Consider the following 19440-nt stretch of genomic DNA (forward strand, 5'->3'; position numbering starts at 1 on the left):
GAACCTCTTTAGGTAGCCCCACTCTGGAAAACATCTCCATTAATTCCTTTGCTATGAGTTTGGCCGATGTATGTCGCAGTGGCACTGCCTCAGGGGACTGAGTGGCATAGTCTAGGACTACCAAGATATGTTGGTTCTCTCTAGCGGACTTCGGTACTGGGCCTACGAGATCCATAGCGATTCTTTCAAGTGGAGTCTCGATAATCGGGAGAGGCACTAAAGGACTATAGAACAGATACTGGGGGCTAGTTGTTTGGCAGTTCGGGCAAGACTTACAAAAGTCATCCACCTCTCTAAACACAGTGGGCCAGTAAAACCGTTGTAGTATCTGGTCCTGTGTCTTCTGCAGTCCCAGATGACCCCCAAGGAGAACATGTTGGTGGGCTAACTCTAACACGAGTTTTCGATAAGCCCGGGGCACCACCAACTGTTCAATGGGTTCACCCCGCATCTGGTTTACCCGAGATAGCATATTCTGGTTGACCACAAAACAGGGAAACATTGACTCCGCCCCAGGTTGTTGGGGTACCCCATCAACTATTACCACATTCTCCCAAGCCCGGGATAGGGTTGGGTCTCGGCTTTGGGCTGTACCAAAATTCTCCCCAGAAATGTTGAGGTTTGCCAACTCAGGTCCCAGTGGCAATTTCCTCCCACCATTACCCTATGCAGGGTTGTCTCCCCCTCTTCTACAAGGTGGTGGTTACCCCTACTGCTGGCCCTTCGGCCTCAGGTTCCCAGGGTTCTGGCTGTCTTCCTGAACAAGGCCAGCCAATCTCCTGGGCTCACCCTTGACTCAGGGATATCAGTCCCTCTCACAACCAGTCATAGGCCCAGGAAACCTGGAAAGTCTCTCAGCAGATTACCTGGGTCCGGCCCATAGTCCGCTGACATGGAGGTAAGTATAAGTGTTTTTTTTTTTCTTTACAATATTTTTACAGGCACAATAAGGGCGGCTCTTGTTACTGGCACATTGGGGGGGCTTATTACTGGCACATTGGGGGGGGCTTATTACAATACTGGCACATGATGGGGGACTTATTACTGGCACATGATGGGGGGCTCTTGTTACTGGAACATTGGGGGGGCTCTTGTTACTGGAACATTGGGGGGGCTCTTGTTACTGGCACATGATGGGAGGCTGGGCTCTTATTACTGGCACGTGATGGGGCACTTATTACTGGCACGTAATGGGGGGCACTTATTACTGGCACGTGATGGGGGGCACTTATTACTGGCACGTGATGGGGGGCACTTATTACTGGCACGTGATGGGGGGCACTTATTACTGGCACTTGATGGGGGGGCACTTATTACTGGCACTTGATGGGGGGGCACTATAGGGGCATCTACTGAGGCCACAAAGAAGGGGTATTTTATATGGGGGGGCTCTGTACAGTAGCATTTTATACTGGGACACATGGTGGGTACTATGGGGAAGGGGGAGAGGAGTGCTATGGAGTCATCTACGGGGGACACTAAGAAGGGGTATTTTATACATGCAAATTATGGAGGACACTGAGGGCATCTACTGGGGCACGATATATGGGGCATTTTATACTGGAACATTATGGGGGGCACTAGGAGGAAGGGGGGAGAGGAGCACTATGGGGGGCATTTACTGGGGGCACTATATAGGGGTATTTTATACTGGCACATTATGGGGGCACTATGGGGACATTAGCTCAACTGGGGGCATTGCAAGGGGGTATTTTTTGCATTGTCACATTATAAGGAGAATTATTTCTACTGGGGGCATTATGGTGGGCTTTATTACTCCCTCGTGGTATGACCCCCTAGTAGCAGCACCAGCCTCTCCCTGCTCTGCTATCCCTCTGCCCCTTCTCCAAATCCTTATTATGAAATCTTTCTCATTAGGATAAAGCACAACATCAGCTCCGCCGAGGCCCCGGCCAAAGTGTTGAAGTGGCGTCCGAGATCCCCAAGGGCCAAGCAATTGTAAGTTTTCATGTGAAATATGTTTATGTTATACACATATAGCATACACTGTGCCACACAATGTACAGTATACCGCTACACTGTGCCACACAATGTACAGTATACCGCTACACTGTGCCACACAATGTACAGTATACCGCTACACTGTGCCACACAATGTACAGTATACCTCTACACTGTGCCACACAATGTACAGTATTCCTCTACACTGTGCCACACAATGTACAGTATACTGCTACTGTGCCACACAATGTACAGTATACCTCTACACTGTGTAGTCTGTTCTATAAGTACCATTGTTTTGTGGCGGCGGACAGAAAATAATCTGGAAGTGCCCCTCCCGAGACCAGGCTCTGGATCCACCACAGTTTATAAAATTTCAAATGTACACTCCTGTGAGAGGTGGGGAGGGAGATCTGTGGATGACACTGTTATGGAGGGGGAAATGGGGATGACACTGTCATGGGGTGGATCTGTGGGTGACACATATAGCATAAGATGCTATATACGGTATGTGGCATCCACAGATCCCCCTTCCCCCATAGCAGTGTCATCCACAGGCAGCTAGGACATGTTGAAATCTGAGCGATTTTTTATCTATTTTTTTAAACCACAGACAGCAGGACATTTCTTCCCTGTTGCGGTTTTGAGTATTGGGTAAAGTATCGCAGCATTTCTAAGTGTACTTGTGTAAATGTATCATTGTTATAGCTGCCCCCCTACTTTTGTCCTGGCCCCCAGTGTGCCCCCCAAAATTTGAAAGCTAGAGACGCCACTGAGCATAAGATGCTATATATGTGTCATCCACAGATCCCCCATAGCAGTATCATGTCATCCACAGATGCCCCCATAACAGTGCCATCCGCAGATTTACCCCGTAACAGTGCTATCCACAGACCAACATTAGTTAACAACCCACCAAATGCACACCTTGTGGTTCAAATTTTTTTTTCTCTTATTTTCCTCCTCAAAAACCTAGGTGCGTCTTATAGGGCGAAAAATACGGTATATATGCGGACAATAAACACATAGAAATATGTATATTACGTTCAGTGCTGGAAATCTGCAAACAAGAAGACGTCAAAAGTTTAGTGATTGTTCTCCTTCTTGCTCTCGGCCATGAATGTACAGTATATGTTTCTTCCAATCCCTGGGAGACGTCCATCAGATTCAGTGATATTATTCTTACCTCCTGCTGTGTGTCATGGCTTCTGGTTATAACACAGACATGGCAGCCATGCTGGATGTGACGACTCTTGATGACCCCCATAATGATATCCTGTATATGTGGAATTTGTGTTCACCCCACTATAAGGCCTCTTTCACACTTGCGTTGTCCGGATCCGGCGTGTACTCCACTTGCCGGAATTACACGCCGGATCTGGAAAAACGCAAGTGTACTGAAAGCATTTGAAGACGGATCCGTCTTCAAAATGCTTTCAGTGTTACTATGGCAGCCAGGACGCTATTAAAGTCCTGGTTGCCATAGTAGGAGCGGTATACTTACAGTCCGCGCGGCTCCCGGGGCGCTCCAGAATGACGTCAGAGCGCCCCATGCGCATGGATGACGTGCCATGCGATCACGTGATCCATGCGCTTGGGGCGCCCTGACGTCACTCTGGAGCGCCCCGGGAGCCGCATGGGCTGCTTTACCACAGCTGCCAGGACTTTAGCGTCCCGGCAGCCATTCAGAAAAAGCTAAACGTCGGATCCGGCAATGCACCGAAACGACGTTTAGCTTAAGGCCGGATCCGGATCAATGCCTTTCAATGGGCATTAATTCCGGATCCGGCCTTGCGGCAAGTCTTCAGGATTTTTGGCCGGAGCAAAAAGCGCAGCATGCTGCGGTATTTTCTCTGGCCAAAAAACGTTCCGTTCCGGAACTGAAGACATCCTGATGCATCCTGGACGGATTTCACTCCATTCAGAATGCATTAGGATAAAACTGATCAGGATTCTTCCGGCATAGAGCACCGACGACGGAACTCTATGCCGGAAGAAAAGAGCGCAAGTGTGAAAGAGCCCTAAACTACACATATATCCTGTCCATTCCCCCTCTAGGACGCACAGGGAACTTACTATACACCTGTATATGTGAAATATGTGTTCATTCCACTATAAAGTACATATATCCTGTTTCATTCCATGTCTAACAAATAAAGAAAACGGATTATACCTACTTCTATAGCTTTAAAAATTAACATGGTTCATTCTTTTTCTTCATTTTTCTAGTATCCCATATAAAAGGTAGTACATGTACTGATGTCTGTACATATACATGAATTATATATAAATGCAAGGTGTATATTTACTGTATGTAATATGTGTATATACACATGTAAGGCAGAGTTCACATTACCTCCATTATAAGAGCAGAACAACAAGACTATCAGATGTGCCAGATCATCCGAACGGGACCGATCCAGCGCGGATGTGAACAAACACTAACATTTATCATTTCCATTTGGACATTCATTTTCTTGCACTTAGATCGTCTTATTGTGTGGCAAGTGTTCACTTTAAAGGTGTACCTAAAGTTATAAACTTTTTTTTTTTTTTTTTCTTACTGTTAGAAATTGCATAAAATTTTTGAATGTATTTTATGTATTCATAGAAGGGTATAGATCAGAAAATAATTTAGCTAACATGAAATCCTCCATCCATGTTGTTAAGGGTGATATTCCAGCAGCATTGGAGAAAAAAAAACACATTGGGGAAAAAAAAAACAACGCATAAGAACCGCATCATTATCGCAATTGCGGTTTTATAACTGAAAGTAAGATCACAATGAAATATGTCTGTGCGATGCTTATAAGCCATGAAGAGATGTAATGCTTTTGAATGACTGTATTTTAATATCAACTATGTCACAGTTGGATTTCTCCATCACAATCTGTGCCGGGTTTCCGATATGACTTGTGCATGATCCAAGTCAGGATTCGGTTCCAACTGGATCCAATTAGGAAACAGGATATAAAAAGGTGTTACAATAGGAGCCAGGTTACCACGGAGGAAGAAGTCAGTAACCTATAGGACTTTGAAACGCGTCTGAGAGGAACCTGGACTCTGTAACACCACAGTCCCTGCGTACACTGGAGAATATCTATACATTTACCTCCTGACCACCTGCTGAGTGGGAAACTGATCCGTCCCATACATGTACAAGTGCTCGCTATAGAACTGCTTGGAGTGATATCGATCCACCCTCATTCTGACCGGAACAAACCAGGACCTGAGCACGAGGGACGCCGAAGTAGCGGAGACCAGAGGAGAAAGCCGCACTTCGATTTGGAGGTAGGGGAATAATATAGCTCAAAACAGCTGAATTCCCAAACAACTTAACTGTGGAATTCACTGCACAGAGTTACGACATTGATACAGCGACACCATTAGATGCTGAAACATATGGTGCGGACGTAACAGCACTTACCATTCACATTAACTATCCGAACTGAGACAAGTTGACCTTTGGATAAAGATAAACCAATATGTTACAATAACATTATACGGCGATTATTATAATCGAACTACCCGGTCCCTGATTGGGGTGGACACTATCTATGCAATTAAGCCTATGCGATCAATTAGTGTTCCCACGCCTTAGTAATATCAACTACAATCCGTCATTTTAGTGATGTTTTAAATTATTAGTATATGGTTATTAATTTGCATGTATTTTATGTGTTTATGACCTTTTAATCTATAGTGCGATTTATGGAATATTTAATTAATTGAATATATTGAATAAAATCAAGTGTTTAAGCAATTCTCCAGATATCCGAGTGCCATATCATCAATTATGATTTATTTATTACCCTCTGGTGTTTTGGAGTTTACACTTAGATATTGAGCACAACTCCATCCTACTTATTGGTAGAGCCACCTCATCCCACTAACAGTTCCGTATTTTATGTATTCATTTCATTGTTTTACTCGTAAAATAGGCCCCCAAAGTTCAGATCTTTGTGTAGCCACGTGTGGTGTACGGATTCTGTGTTCTACAATACGCACTGCAGTGACTCCTGTTCAGCTCTCAGTGTAAGCGCTTTTCTTTCACACTGATGGTACTGCTGTCAGTTAACTTACATCATCAGCGAGCAGATCAATCGGTATGAAGGGGAAAGTTCTTTTGTTCCATCCCCGCCAGTCCAGGGCAGGCACTCACATCACAAAGTTGGATTCACTGTTTGGCTGCAGATTTGTGTAGTGTGAGGTTTTGCAGCGGCTGAGGTTTGTATTCTGAGGTTCTGCAGCAGGGGAGCTGCAGTTCTTGTGTGAATCTCACCCTGTTCAGTGCAAGGGTGAGATCCGCAGTAAAGCTGCATCAAATCTGCAGTTTTTGGTGCAAAAATCTACATGGAAATTTGGGTGGAATTTCTGCATGACAGCCCACACCCGTGTGAAGGCAGCTTAAAGGGAACCTGTCACCGGGATTTTGTGTATAGAGCTAAGGACATGGGCTGCTAGATGGCCGCTAGCACATCCGCAATACCTAGTCCCCATAGCTCTGTGTGCTTTTATTGTGTAAAAAAAATCGATTTGATACATATGCAAATTAACCTGAGATGAGTCCTGTCCCTGACTCATCTCACATACAGGACTCATCTAAGGTTAATAAAAGCACACAGAGCTATGGGGACTGGGTATTGCGGATGTGCTAGAGGCCATCTAGCAGCCCATGTCCTTAGCTCTATACACAAAATCCCTGTGACAGGTTCCCTTTAAAAGAGATTCTCCGGGCTTTTAATATTGATGAACTATCCTCAAGATAGGTCAAAATCAGATTGGCAGGGTTACGACACCCCCGTCGGAGGCGCTCCCTTCTCTCTTCCTGGACAGCAGCAGCGAGCGGGAAGAGAGAAGTCAGACATCACACGCACACTTTCCCTTCAATACGGCTGATCAGCTGGGGCACCGGACCCCCGCCAAGCTGATATTGATGACCAATTCTGAAGACAGGTCATTAATAAAAGTTCGGAGAACCCCTTTAAAGGGTTTAAATTTATCCTCTATCCCAGTGATGGCTAGCCTCCAGCACTTCAGGTGTGGTGAAACTATGACTCCCAGCATGCTCCATTCATTTCTATGGAGTTCTGAGAACAGCCAAGAAAGTGAATCTTGGTAGTTGCAGTTTCACCACAAGTGGAGTACCGGAGGTTAGCCATCACAACCCTATCCACTTCTATAGGACGGCTCCTTCCTGTTCAAGTGAATAGGAAGGAGTCGTCCCTTTGAAGTGAATAGGACAGCTTATTTGTAATTACATCTGCTCACAACTGCGGTTGCAATGGCGAGCAGGTAAACAGAGAAGAGAAGGCAGCGCTCATATGAGCGCCGCTTTCTCTTCAAACATCTGAACGACAGGCATGCCAGGAGTCCGATCCTGATACTGATCACTTATCCTGTGTCTAGGACTAGGTCAATAAAAAAAAAAAAAAAAAAAAAAAGCAGACAACCTCTTTAATTTTGCACTATAGACTTCACATTTTTAGAAGAACCAGCTTCAGGGGCCATTCACACAACTAAATGTTTTGCAGTTTGCAAACCACAGATACTGGGCGTGTACACGTCGCATCACAGTGTGGACCCACTGACTTTGAAGAGTCAGTATGTTGTGGAGATTATAGGACATGTCATATCTTTTGTGGAGCAGCTGCATGGATGTGTGCACAGAAGATAGGACATGTTCTATAGTTCACCACAAGATGTAGACCACGGAGCCATTAAAGTCAATGGAACCGCAGCATGAAGTGGGCTACACACACCAAGTATATGTGGCCTGTGGACCGCAAAGCTCTTAAATCATGTGAATGCACCCTAAAGGAGTACATATACTGAAGGCTATACTATAGCACTTTAAACCACCGGTCCTTGACAATCATGAGAATGAAGGGACAGAAGACCATTTGGTTTAGGCCTCTTTCACATGACCGTTTTTTATTTCTCCGTTTACGGGCTGTTTTTTGCGCTCCATATACGGAACCATTCACTTCAATGGTTCCGCAAAAAAAACTGAATGTACTCAGTGTGCATTCCGTATTTCAGTTATGTTGAAAGATAGGACATGTCCTATTATTGCCCGCAAATCACGTTCTCTGGCTCCATTCAAGTCAATGGGTCCGCAAAAAAAAAAAAAAAAAAAAAAAAAAAAAAAAGAGAAACATACGGAAATGTGTATCCGTTCCGTTTTTCCGTAAACGTCTATTGAAAATTTTATGCCCAGCCTAATTTTTTTCTATGTAATTACTGTATACTGTATATGCCATACGGAAAAACGGAACGGAAACACAACGGAAGAACGGATCTGTGAAGCACAGACTGCAAAACACAGAAAAAGCCATACAGTCGTGTGAAAGAGGCCTTATTCCCAGCACTGTTTTGTAAGTTAATGGAGCTGCAGTGTAGCTGCCAGCATGACAGGGAGCACTGCTCTGCAGGATGAACATGTGAAGGAGCAGCAGTGCAGAACTAGCAGGACTGCACCTTCATTCTGAGGACAATGATGGTCTTGGGAAAACAATACCCCATTGACTAGTAAGTGACAAACTAGCTAAGCGACATGTGTAATCTTCCTATCATGGGTTTAGTACTTTAACCCTAAGTTCACACTTGCGCGTTTTACAGCGCGTTCGAACGCGCTGTAAAACGCAAACCAATGCTTCCCTATGGGACTGGTTCACATTTTCGCGTTTTACAGCGCGTATGATCGCGCTATAAAACGCCCTACGCTCAAAAAAGTACATGAGCTTCTTTGGGGCGTTTTGTCGCACGTTCCCGTACAGAGACATTCGGGAACGCGTGACAATGGGCGTACGCTTGTCTCTGTATGCGCGATTGCAAACGCCGGTACAATCGCGCATACAGAGCGCTCAGGTGTGAACCCAGGGTAAAGGTGGCAAAAGTGTTGCGCTATATAATGTACAAAATAACAGCAATCTGAATACAGAAAAACGGTGCATGACTGTTGTGACTCCCCTTGGCCATACTCCATTTTCACAGGCACTTAAAAAAAAAAGTATGTTTGTACCAAAATTATTGTGTGTTAGGGTGCTTTCACACTTGCGGCAGAGGAATCCGGCAGGCAGTTCTTTCGCCGGAACTGCCTGCCAGATCCAGCAATCCAGACTCAAACGGATGCATTTGTCAGACGGATCCATCTCACAAATGTATTGCAATACCGGATCAGTCTTTCCGGTTGTCATCCGGAAAAACGGATCCGGTATTTGTTTTTCTCATTAGATCCGTTTTGCCGTAACACTTGGGGCCAGATCCAGCATTAATGCATTTCAATGGAAATTAAGTGGGCAAGTGATCAGGATTTTTGGCCGCAGAGAGAAAACTGCAGCATGCTGCGGTATTTTCTCTGGCCAAAAAACTTAAGAGGGACTGAACTGATGCATCCTGAACAGATTGCGATTCAGAATGCATTAGGATAAAACTGATCAGCTTTTTTTTCCAGTATTGAGCCCCAAGGACGGAACGCAAAACCGGAAAACTTTAATGCAAGTGTGAAAGTACCCTTAAAAAGTTTGCCTGGTAGGAATTTTTTTTTTGTGTCAAAAAAGTTACATTTAAATGTTCAGTTTTTTTTATGCAGTTTTTGAAGCCAAAGCTGGATTCAAAATGAGGATATAACGCAGCCCTTCCTTTATAAGTTTCCTCAGTTTATGATCAGCTCCTGAATTCTGCTTAAAAAAAAACTGAATAAAAAACCTGAACGTGCAAACCAAGCTTTACCAACTACAAGAAATATGAGGGACCAGAACCATGTAGGTATGGGAACGAGTAGTGATTGGTAAGGGGAGTTTGTGGGGGTCCAACTCCCAGCACCGCCAATCAGCTTACCAACCACTGCATAGCGGCTATACTTGGTATTGCTGCTCGGCTCCATTCACTTCAATGGAACCGAGCTGCGCCTGATGAACGCGACATCGCTGGCTTAGGATGAGCGCCGCAGTGCTCATGGGATGTTCAAACTGATCGGTAAGGGTACTTTCACACTTGCGTTTTTCTTTTCCGGCATAGAGTTCCGTCACAGGGGCTCTATGCCGGAAAATAACTGATCAGGCATAACCCCATGCATTCTGAATGGAGAGTAATCCGTTCAGTTTGCATCAGGATGTCTTCAGTTCAGTCGTTTTGACTGATCAGGCAAAAGAGAAAACCATAGCATGCTACGGTTTTATCTCCGGCGAAAAAAAACTGAAGACTTGCCTGAATGCGCAGACCTTTAAAAATGAAAAAAATAAAAATAAATGCCTGATGACACCGGAAAAACGGATTCGGTATTGCAATGCATTTTTTCTGACTGATCAGGCATCAGTCAGAAAAATGCCTGATCAGTCAGAAAAAAATGACATCCGTTTGCATACAGTTTGCCTGATCAGGCAGTCAGTTCAGGCCACGGAACTGCCTGCCGGAATCAAACAACGCAAGTGTGAAAGTACCCTAAGCGTGCAGAGTTGGAGCCCTACTCAGGTCATCAGTAGTGAAGACTCAGACAGCCCCTGTCTATCAGCAATGCTACACCCTATGAAAGAAAACATACATCCACAGGCTGCAAACTGGATCTTTTACTATGGATTTAGGAATGCAGGGCAGGACACCAGAGAACCTTGGCTGCCCCAGGCCCCCCAGTCTTACACTGCAGAGGGGCAGACAATTAACTCAAGTTACAAAAATAATCTGTAAATGAAAAGTGAAGGTGCCACCTCCTCTGTATCCATACAGCCATCACCAGTCCCGACATGTACCCCATCCAGCAGCTGGGGTGGCAAAGGGGTCACTTTGGTGGGCAGGAGTCCATACCCCCCAGCTGAGAATGAGCATTGAGTCTCTACTTTACTTTCTTTTGCCCTTGCCTTTCTTAGCTGGTCCCTTCCTGGGCCCTCCTTGGTATTTACCCCCTTTGCCCTTCTTGGGCCCCCCTCGGTCTTTACCCCCTTTGCCCTTCTTGGGCCCCCCTTGTTCTCTGCCCCCTTTGCCCTTCCTCCTCTTGGCAGAGGCTTCTGCATCCTCCTCCCTCATCTGTCTGTTCACAGCTTTGGTGACATCCATTTTGGGCTTCTTACTGTCCATGACCTTCAGGATCTCCAGCTGCTTGCTCTTCTCAGCTTTGAAGTCTCCCACCAGAGGCTGGAACTTCCTCTTCTTGCCCATGTTCCTGGGCTCCTTCTCCTTGGGTAACTTGTCCTGGAACCTCCCCACTGAGGCTGTGGAGCGCTTGGCCACATGCATGGCTTTGCCCAGCTCATTCTTGGATGGCTGGCTGGTGGGGGTGAGCCCCACGCCTGGCACTTTACCCTTGTGTGCCCGGGCGAGGTTCCTCAGGCGGTTCAGCTCGTTCTTGGCCACCCTCTCCTTCTTGGCTTTCATTCTCTTCCCGAACTGGTCCTCATTGGGGTCGGAGGTGACGGGCACCTCGGCCAGCCAGTCCTTGGTGTCATCCTTGGCCCTCTTAAAGCCCCAGCGCCGCCGCCATTCCTTGTGCACTTCGTCCCACACCAGGTTGGTCTTCTTCTTCTTCTGGATCCCCTTCAGCTTAGCGAACTCCTCCCAGCGGGTGGGAGCTCGGGGTTTGGGCACAGGCTTCTCCCGGGGAAGGCGGGTGGTGGGCTCCGGTAAGGTGGCGGTCACGCACTCCTGCACCCGCTGTGTGGGCAGCGTCCATAGCTGGTTGATGAGCAGCTGCGTGTTGTCCCGGGCGAGGGAGCGCAGAAACTCGGCTCGTTTCTGCTGCCGAAAGGCTTTGCCGTCCGGAGCATTGGGGTCTACGGCCAGCAGGTTCCCCAGATCGAACTGCAGCTCCAGCTCCTTGTGCACGGTGATGAGCTTCAGCTTCTCCGCCTCATCTTTCTCCACCTGGGCTAGCACTTCCTCTACGGTGGTGGCCGCCATGTCTACAGCGCTGAGCGGAAACACGTGCGGACAGGCAAGGGGAAGCACGTGACTTATCTCAGGTCAAAGGTTTGCTTCCGGACAGGAAAGGCGCTCGGATTGGGTGTTAGTGACATGAGCGGCGCTTAGGAGGGCGTGCGGGGACTGCACAGGTGATGTTACTTGTGGCCACTAGGGGTCGCACTGTACTCGACAATGTGCTCCCGAGTTGCTAGAACTGCTTGTACTGCTCACAGGGATTGCTGGTACTTGTAGTTCTACATTCAGCTACAAAGTGTTACTTTTCGAAATAAGTATTTGACAAATGAACCTTGCCCTAGAATGGGTCAGATTGTGTGATATGCTATTGGTCTGTCCTTAGGCTAGGCCATCAATATTTCATGTGGGGTGGTCCATGTTCTGTAGTGCCATTCTGCGTCCCTTCCATTGTGCGCGTTGACACAGGGGCTGTCCGGTCCGGCGGCTGTGCCCGGTACTGTAGCCGGTTACAACACCAGCGTCAATGTTTAGATGGCATATGGACATGGGGCGTAAATAGCACTGAGAAGATCAGTCAGGGATTTGCGTAAGAATGTGGACTTCTAAAGATTGAAATCTGCAATTAAATAGACTTTCCACCTTTTAGATATTGATGTCTGGTCCTCTGAATAGTTATTTAATATCAGATTGGTGGAGGTCCGAACTGAATGGAGGCTGCTGGAGAACCTAACATGGCCACTATACGAAACATTCTGCCATCTGCTACATCCACTCTTAGGATGCGGAGCAGGTGCGGACCCATTCATTCTCTATGGGCCCGGACGTGAAGCAGAGAGCGAACTTCTGGTCCGCAGCTCCGCAAAAGATAGAACATGTCCTATTCTTGTCCGCAGCTGCGGACAAAAATAGGCATTTCTATAGGGGGTGCCGGCCGGGTGTGTTGCTGATCCGCAACACACCACGGACGTGTGGATGGACGCTTAACCCCTTAAGGACCAGGCTCATTTTCACCTTAAGGACTTGGCCATTTTTTGCAAATCTGACCAGTGTCACTTTAAGTGCTGATAACTTTAAAACACTTTGACTTATCCAGGCCATTGTGAGATTGTTTTTTCGTCACATATTGTACTTCATGACACTGGTAAAATAAAGTAAAAAATAAAAAAAAATTGCATAATAAAATACCTAATTTACCAAAAATTTGGAAAAATTAGCAAATTTCAAAGTTTCAGTTTCTCTACTTCTGTAATACATAGTAATACCCCCAAAAATTGTGATGACTTTACATTCCCCATATGTCTACTTCATGTTTGAATTATTTTGGGAATGATATTTTATTTTTTGGGGATGTTACAAGGCTTAGAAGTTCAGAAGCAAATCTTGAAATTTTTCAGAAATTTTACAAAAAACTAATTTTTAGGGACCAGTTCAGGTCTGAAGTCACTTTGTGAGGCTTACATAATAGAAACCGCCCAAAAATGACCCCATTCTATAAACTACACCCCTCAAGGTATTCAAAACTGATTTTACAAACTTCGTTAACCCTTTAGGTGTTGCACAAGAGTTATTGGCAAATGGTGATGAAATTTGAGAATGTCATTTTTTTGCCTAATTTTCCATTTTAACCCATTTTTTCCACTAACAAAGCAAGGGTTAACAGCCAAACACGACTGTATCTTTATTGCCCTGACTCTGCTGTTTACAGAAACACCCCAAATGTGGCCGTAAACTACTGTACGGCCACACAGCGGGGCGTAGAGTGAAAGATGCGCCGTATGGTTTTTGGAAGCCAGATTTTGCTGGACAGTTTTTTTGACACCATGTCCCATTTGAAGCCCCCTGATGCACCCCTAGAGTAGAAACTCCATAAAAGTGACCTCATCTAAGAAACTACACCCCTCAAGGTATTCAAAACTGATTTTACAAACTTCGTTAACCCTTTAGGTGTTGCACAAGAGTTATTGGCAAATGGGGATGAAATTTGAGAATTTCATTTTTTTGCCTAATTTTCCATTTTAACCCATTTTTTCCACTAACAAAGCAAGGGTTAACAGCAAAACAAGACTGTATCTTTATTGCCCTGACTCTGTTGTTTACAGAAACACCCCATATGTGGCCGTAAACGACTGTACGGCCACACAGCGGGGCGTAGAGTGAAAGGTGCGCCGTATGGTTTTTGGAAGCCAGATTTTGCTGGACAGTTGTTTTGACACCATGTCCCATTTGAAGCCCCCTGATGCACCCCTAGAGTAGAAACTCCATAAAAGTGACCCCATCTAAAAAACTACACCCCTCAAGGTATACAAAACTGATTTTACAAACTTTGTTAACCCCTTTGGTGTTGCACAAGATTTAATGGAAAATAGAGATACAATTTCAAAATTTCACTTTTTTGGCAGATTTTCCATTTTAATATTTTTTTTCCAGTTACAAAGCAAGGGTTAACAGCCAAGCAAAACTCATTATTTATGGCCCTGATTCCGTAGTTTACAGAAACACCCCATATGTGGTCGTAAACTGCTGTACGGGCACACGGCAGGGCGCAGAAGGAAAGGAATGCCATACGGTTTTTGGAAGGCAGATTTTGCTAGACTGTTTTTTTTTGACACCATGTCCCATTTGAAGCCCCCTGTTGCACCCCATTTTAGAAAGTACGGAATAGGGTGGCAGTATTGTTGGTACTAGTTTAGGGTACATATGATTTTTGGTTGCTCTATATTACACTTTTTGTGCGGCAAGGTAACAAGAAATAGCTTTTTTGGCACGTTTTTTTTTTTGTTATTTACAACATTCATCTGACAGGTTAGATCATGTGGTAATTTTATAGAGCAGGTTGTCACAGACGCGGCGATACCTAATATGTATACAATTTTTTTTATTTATGTAAATTTTATACAATAACTTCATTTTTAAAACCAAAAAATTGTTTAGTGTCTCCATAGTCTAAGAGCCATAGTTTTTTCAGTTTTTGGGCGATTATCTTGAGTAGGGTCTAATTTTTTGCGGGATGAGATGACTGTTTGATTGGCACTATTTTGGGGTGCATATGACTTTTTGATCGCTTGCTATTACACTTTTTGTGACGTAAGATGGCAAAAAATTGCTTTTTTTTATACCCTTTTTTTTTTTTTTTTACGGTGGTCATCTGAAGGGTTAGGTCATGTGATATTTTTATAGAGCCGGTCGATACGGACGCGGCGATACCTAATATGTATACTTTATTTTTATTTATGTACTTTTACACAATGATTTTATTTTTGAAACAAAAAAAAAATGATGTTTTAGTGTTTCCATAGTCTAAGAGCCATAGTTTTTTCAGTTTTTGGGCGATTATCTTGAGTAGGGTCTCATTTTTTGTGGGATGAGATGACGGTTTGATTGGTACTATTTTGGCGTACATGCGACTTTTTGATCACTTTTATTACCTTTTTTGGGAAGTAAGGTGGGCAAAATTTAAATTTTCTCATAGTTTTTATTTTTTTATTTTTATGGCGTTCACCGTGCGGGGAAAGTAACATGACCGTTTTATAGATCAGGTCGTTACGGACGCCGCGATACCTAATATGTGTAGTGTATTTTATTTTTTTATTTTTATTCAGTGATAAATGTTTTTTTTTAATCTTAACTTTTTTCACTTTTTTTACATTTTTTTTGACCCAGACCCACTTGGTTCTTGAAGATCCAGTGGGTCTGATGTCTGTATAATACAGTACAGAACCTATATAGGGTTCTGTACTGTATTTTACTTACACTGAACAGATCTATGCTTTTAGCATAGATCTGTTCAGCACCATGGACAGCAGGACGCCTGAGCAGGCGTCCTGTTGCCATAGGAACCTTCCCCGTCTGCCACAACTTCGCAGACGGGGAAGGGTGAGGACGGGGCTTCGGGGGGCTGCCTGGGGGCTCTCTCCCTCTCCATCGGGGGGCTGCAAAGGCACAGCAGCCCCCCGATCGGAGAGGGAGGGAGCTCCCTGCGCTGTTAACCTTTTCCATAAAGCGGTCCATACGATGTCAGACGTTTATACCAGGGTGCCAGCAATGTGCTGGCACCCTGGTATAACCCACTAGGCGCCAACGATTATTCAAGGGGAGGCGGGCGGGGGATCGCGATCCCGCCTGCCGCACCTCCCGCAACGCCCCCACCGCCTGCGACACCCCCCCTGCACCACCCGCCACCATCAAATCGTGCAGGGGTGCATGGGGGGGGGGGTTCAAAATCTTGATTTTAGGCACTCTGAAGTTTCTGATCCCCGCGGTCAGGGACCGCGGGGATCAGAAACTGCAAAAAGCGCAGCAAACCGCAGGTCTGAATTGACCTGCGGTTTGCTGCGATCGCCGACACGGGGGGGTCACATGACCCCCCCCTGGCGTTGTGACAGGATGCCGGCTGAATGATTTCAGCCGGCATCCTGTTCAGATTAACCCCTGGGGCGCCGGAATGCCGATTTTAAAGTTAGGTACGTCCTTGGTCCTTAAGGACTCGGGAAATAGGGCGTACCGGTACGTCCTATGTCCTTAAGGGGTTAAAGGGGTTGTGCAGCAATTTATATTGATGACCTATCCTCTGGATAGGTTATCAGTATCTGATCAGTGGGGGTCCGACACCAGGGACCAGAGGTGCACCTCCAATGAGGCCAGGTGAGGGGGCTGTCTGAGGCGGCGAGATCTAGAGACAAGCATGCCTCAGGCAGCAGAAAGGCTAGGTGCACCCAGGGCCGTCTTTTTTTTTTTTTTGTTTATATTTTGTGATACAAAAAATAAATATCCATATAACCTTAGTAGTATTATAAATCCTAAAGTCCGTACATTTCTGATTTATAAGCATAATTAGTACCAATTACATACAAATAACCATACTTATGGAGATAAAACAAATCAAATGGAGATCTCGCTTGCTAAGAGGGGAGCGGGACTCGCAGCCACACAAAGCATCTAACTTAACATGTCAATATCCAAAAGAGGGCAGAGGTCGGGGGCCCACGGTCCGGGCGGCCATCGGAGAGCGAGCACGCGCTCCACGCGTCCTTTCCCGAATATGGGTACAGAAAACGGCAGGATTAACAATCTTAGATCCATTCACCTGGTGCTCACATTAACCATACATAGCGGGCTTATAGCGATCTTTAATCCCAGGGCCGTCTTTAATATTGATTGGACCCTGGGCAAGAATTTACTTGGGCCCCCTGGATCCCGCGTTCCCACACCCTAGCATGCAATCACGCCCTCCACCACAACACACACAAAAAAAAAATAATCCCCACACCTCATAGAGTAGTAAACTTTAATAATGAAACGGCAGTGTTTACATTAAAAAGCTTGCAGAGACATGCTATAGACACCAGAACTACTACATTCAGCTGTTGTGGTTCTGGTGACTATAGTGTCCCTTAAAGGGAGTCTTTCACCTAATCTGAGCGTTTTAGACCGCTCAGATCAGGTTATAGACTCTTTGACCCTCATTACAATCGTACCTTTCTCTTGTGTGTCCCTCGTCCAGATAATGAAAATAACACTTTTTAAACTTATGCAAATTACCTTCTGAAGGTGCTTTTCATATTGCACATGTGCCGGCCAACTAACGACAGCTGGCTGGCGCATGCGCAATATGAAAGGATGTTCCTCTGCCCATAATGGGCAGAGCAGTGCGCAGGTGCGGGCCAGTTCCCAGCCGGCAGCTGGAGGTGTGTTTTTCTGGGCACATCGTCTAGTAACGCCGCCCCTGGGCACCTTCAGAAGATCATTTGCATAAGTTTAAAAAGTGTTATTTTCATTATCTGGACGAGGGACACAGAAGAGAAAGGTACGATTGTAATGAGGGTCAAAGAGTCTATAACCTGATCTGAGCGGTCTAAAATGCTCAGATTAGGTGAAAGACTCCCTTTAAGCTGGCGGACATTAGCGATGTGCTAATGTCAGCTAAACATAACTATATTAGAGCCATCTCACTGCCTGCCGCCGTTATTGAGAAAAAAAACGAACGTTTATAATATGCTAATTAGCCTCTAGGTGCAGGGGGGGGGGGGGGTGTTGCCCCTGCTCCTAGAGGCTCCGTTCTCCCACCTCTGGCCACGCCCTGCTACACTAGATTGACAGGGGCAGGCATCGTTGGTCTCCTACCTCCATCCCTGTCTGCGGTGTAAATCTTGCGCTGTTCAGTATTCGGCGCAGTGAAGAAGCTGGCAGCCATCGAGCGCCCTTCACTCACTGCGCCTGAACGGCGCAAGATTTACACTGCAGACACGGCCGGTGGGAGGAGAGCAGCGCTGCCCTGGCCCTGTCAATCAGGAGAAGAAGGGCGTGAAAAGAGGTGGGAGAACGGAGCCTCTAGGAGCAGGTGCAATGCCCCCCCTTCTCCTAGAGGCTAATTAGCATATTATAAAAGTTCGTTTTTCTCAATAAAGGCTTTAGGCTATTTTCACACTAGTGGCAGGACGGATCCGACAGGCTGTTCACCCTGTCGGATCCGTCCTGCTGCTGTTTCGCCGTGCCGCCGGAGCTCCGGCAGTGCATGGCGAAAGGCCACCGGACTAAAAGTACAGCATGTACTAGTACTAATAGTAGTACTCCGCAGATAGTGCCCTTCAATAATTATTGGCACACAGTGCCCTAAAATAACAGCGCCCAGCGAATAGGCCCCTGACACTAATAGTGTAAACATAACGTCCACACAGTCACAAAAAATAATGCACTATAATAATAGAAGCAAGCATAACATATGGACTAAGCCCTCACTCTATTGATAAAATCTGAGACACTTGGTCAATACATTTTGATCAAAACACATCTAAGCTCACCTACCAAGCGACAAGGTGGTCTCAGTCCAGGCGGGTCTTACGCTAAACCTGCCTATGCCGTTATGCATCTATGTTCAGGAGCGCAGACCCCGCACATTTAGTGTGTGGCTCCTAGTTACCTCCATGTGCAGCAGCCCCCGGTGGGAGGAGGAGGACCACACACACTTATATGTACCACCTTCATCAAGGTCGCCTATTAGACAGGTGGGGCAAAAGTGCACATGAATGCTACTCCCAAGATAGGAGCGTATTCACAAATGACGGTGCCACTCCTTCCAGACAAAAAATATCTAAAACATCCTGCACGATATGATAATGAATGTTGCGGATGTAATAGGCGACCCTGATGAAGGTGGTACATATAGGTGTGTGCGCTCCTCCTCCCACCGGTTGCTGCTGCACATGGAGGTAACTAGGAGCCACACCCCTATACAGAGCCCCCCATATAAAATACCCCTTCTTTGTGGCCTCAGTAGAAGCCCCCATAGTGCCCCCCCTTCCCCCATATAAAATACCCATTCTTTGTGGCCCCATAGTGCCCCCAATAATGTGCCAGTAAGAAGTGCCCCATAAATGCCCCATAGTGCCACCCAATAATGTGCCAGTAAAAAGTCCCACCAATAATGTGCCAGTAACAAGTGCCCCCATAGATGCCCCCACAGTGCCCCCCAATAATGTGCCAGTAAGATGTGCCCCATAGATGCCCCCAATAATGTGCCAGTAACAAGTGCCCCCATAGATGCCCCCCAATCATGTGCCAGTAACAAGTGCCCCCATAGATGCCCCCCAATCATGTGCCAGTAACAAG

General features: G+C 45.9%; 1 protein-coding gene across 1 annotated transcript; it reads right to left on the bottom strand.

Annotated features, from left to right (window-relative positions):
• Positions 1-10512: 10512 nt before the first annotated feature.
• Positions 10513-11901, bottom strand: RRS1 (ribosome biogenesis regulator 1 homolog). Its single transcript, XM_044294274.1, has one exon. It carries the CDS (start codon positions 11854-11856, stop codon positions 10801-10803), a length of 1056 nt encoding a protein of 351 aa, XP_044150209.1. The 5' UTR covers positions 11857-11901; the 3' UTR covers positions 10513-10800.
• Positions 11902-19440: the final 7539 nt, after the last annotated feature.

This window comes from Bufo gargarizans, chromosome 5 (assembly GCF_014858855.1).
Source record: "Bufo gargarizans isolate SCDJY-AF-19 chromosome 5, ASM1485885v1, whole genome shotgun sequence".
In the NCBI taxonomy this organism is placed as follows: Eukaryota; Metazoa; Chordata; class Amphibia; order Anura; family Bufonidae; genus Bufo; species Bufo gargarizans.

What these genes read in the sequence shown, in the direction of transcription:
- RRS1 (XM_044294274.1), bottom strand. Translation starts at nt 11,856, where the DNA reads ATGGCGGCCACCACCGTAGAGGAAGTGCTAGCCCAGGTGGAGAAAGAT.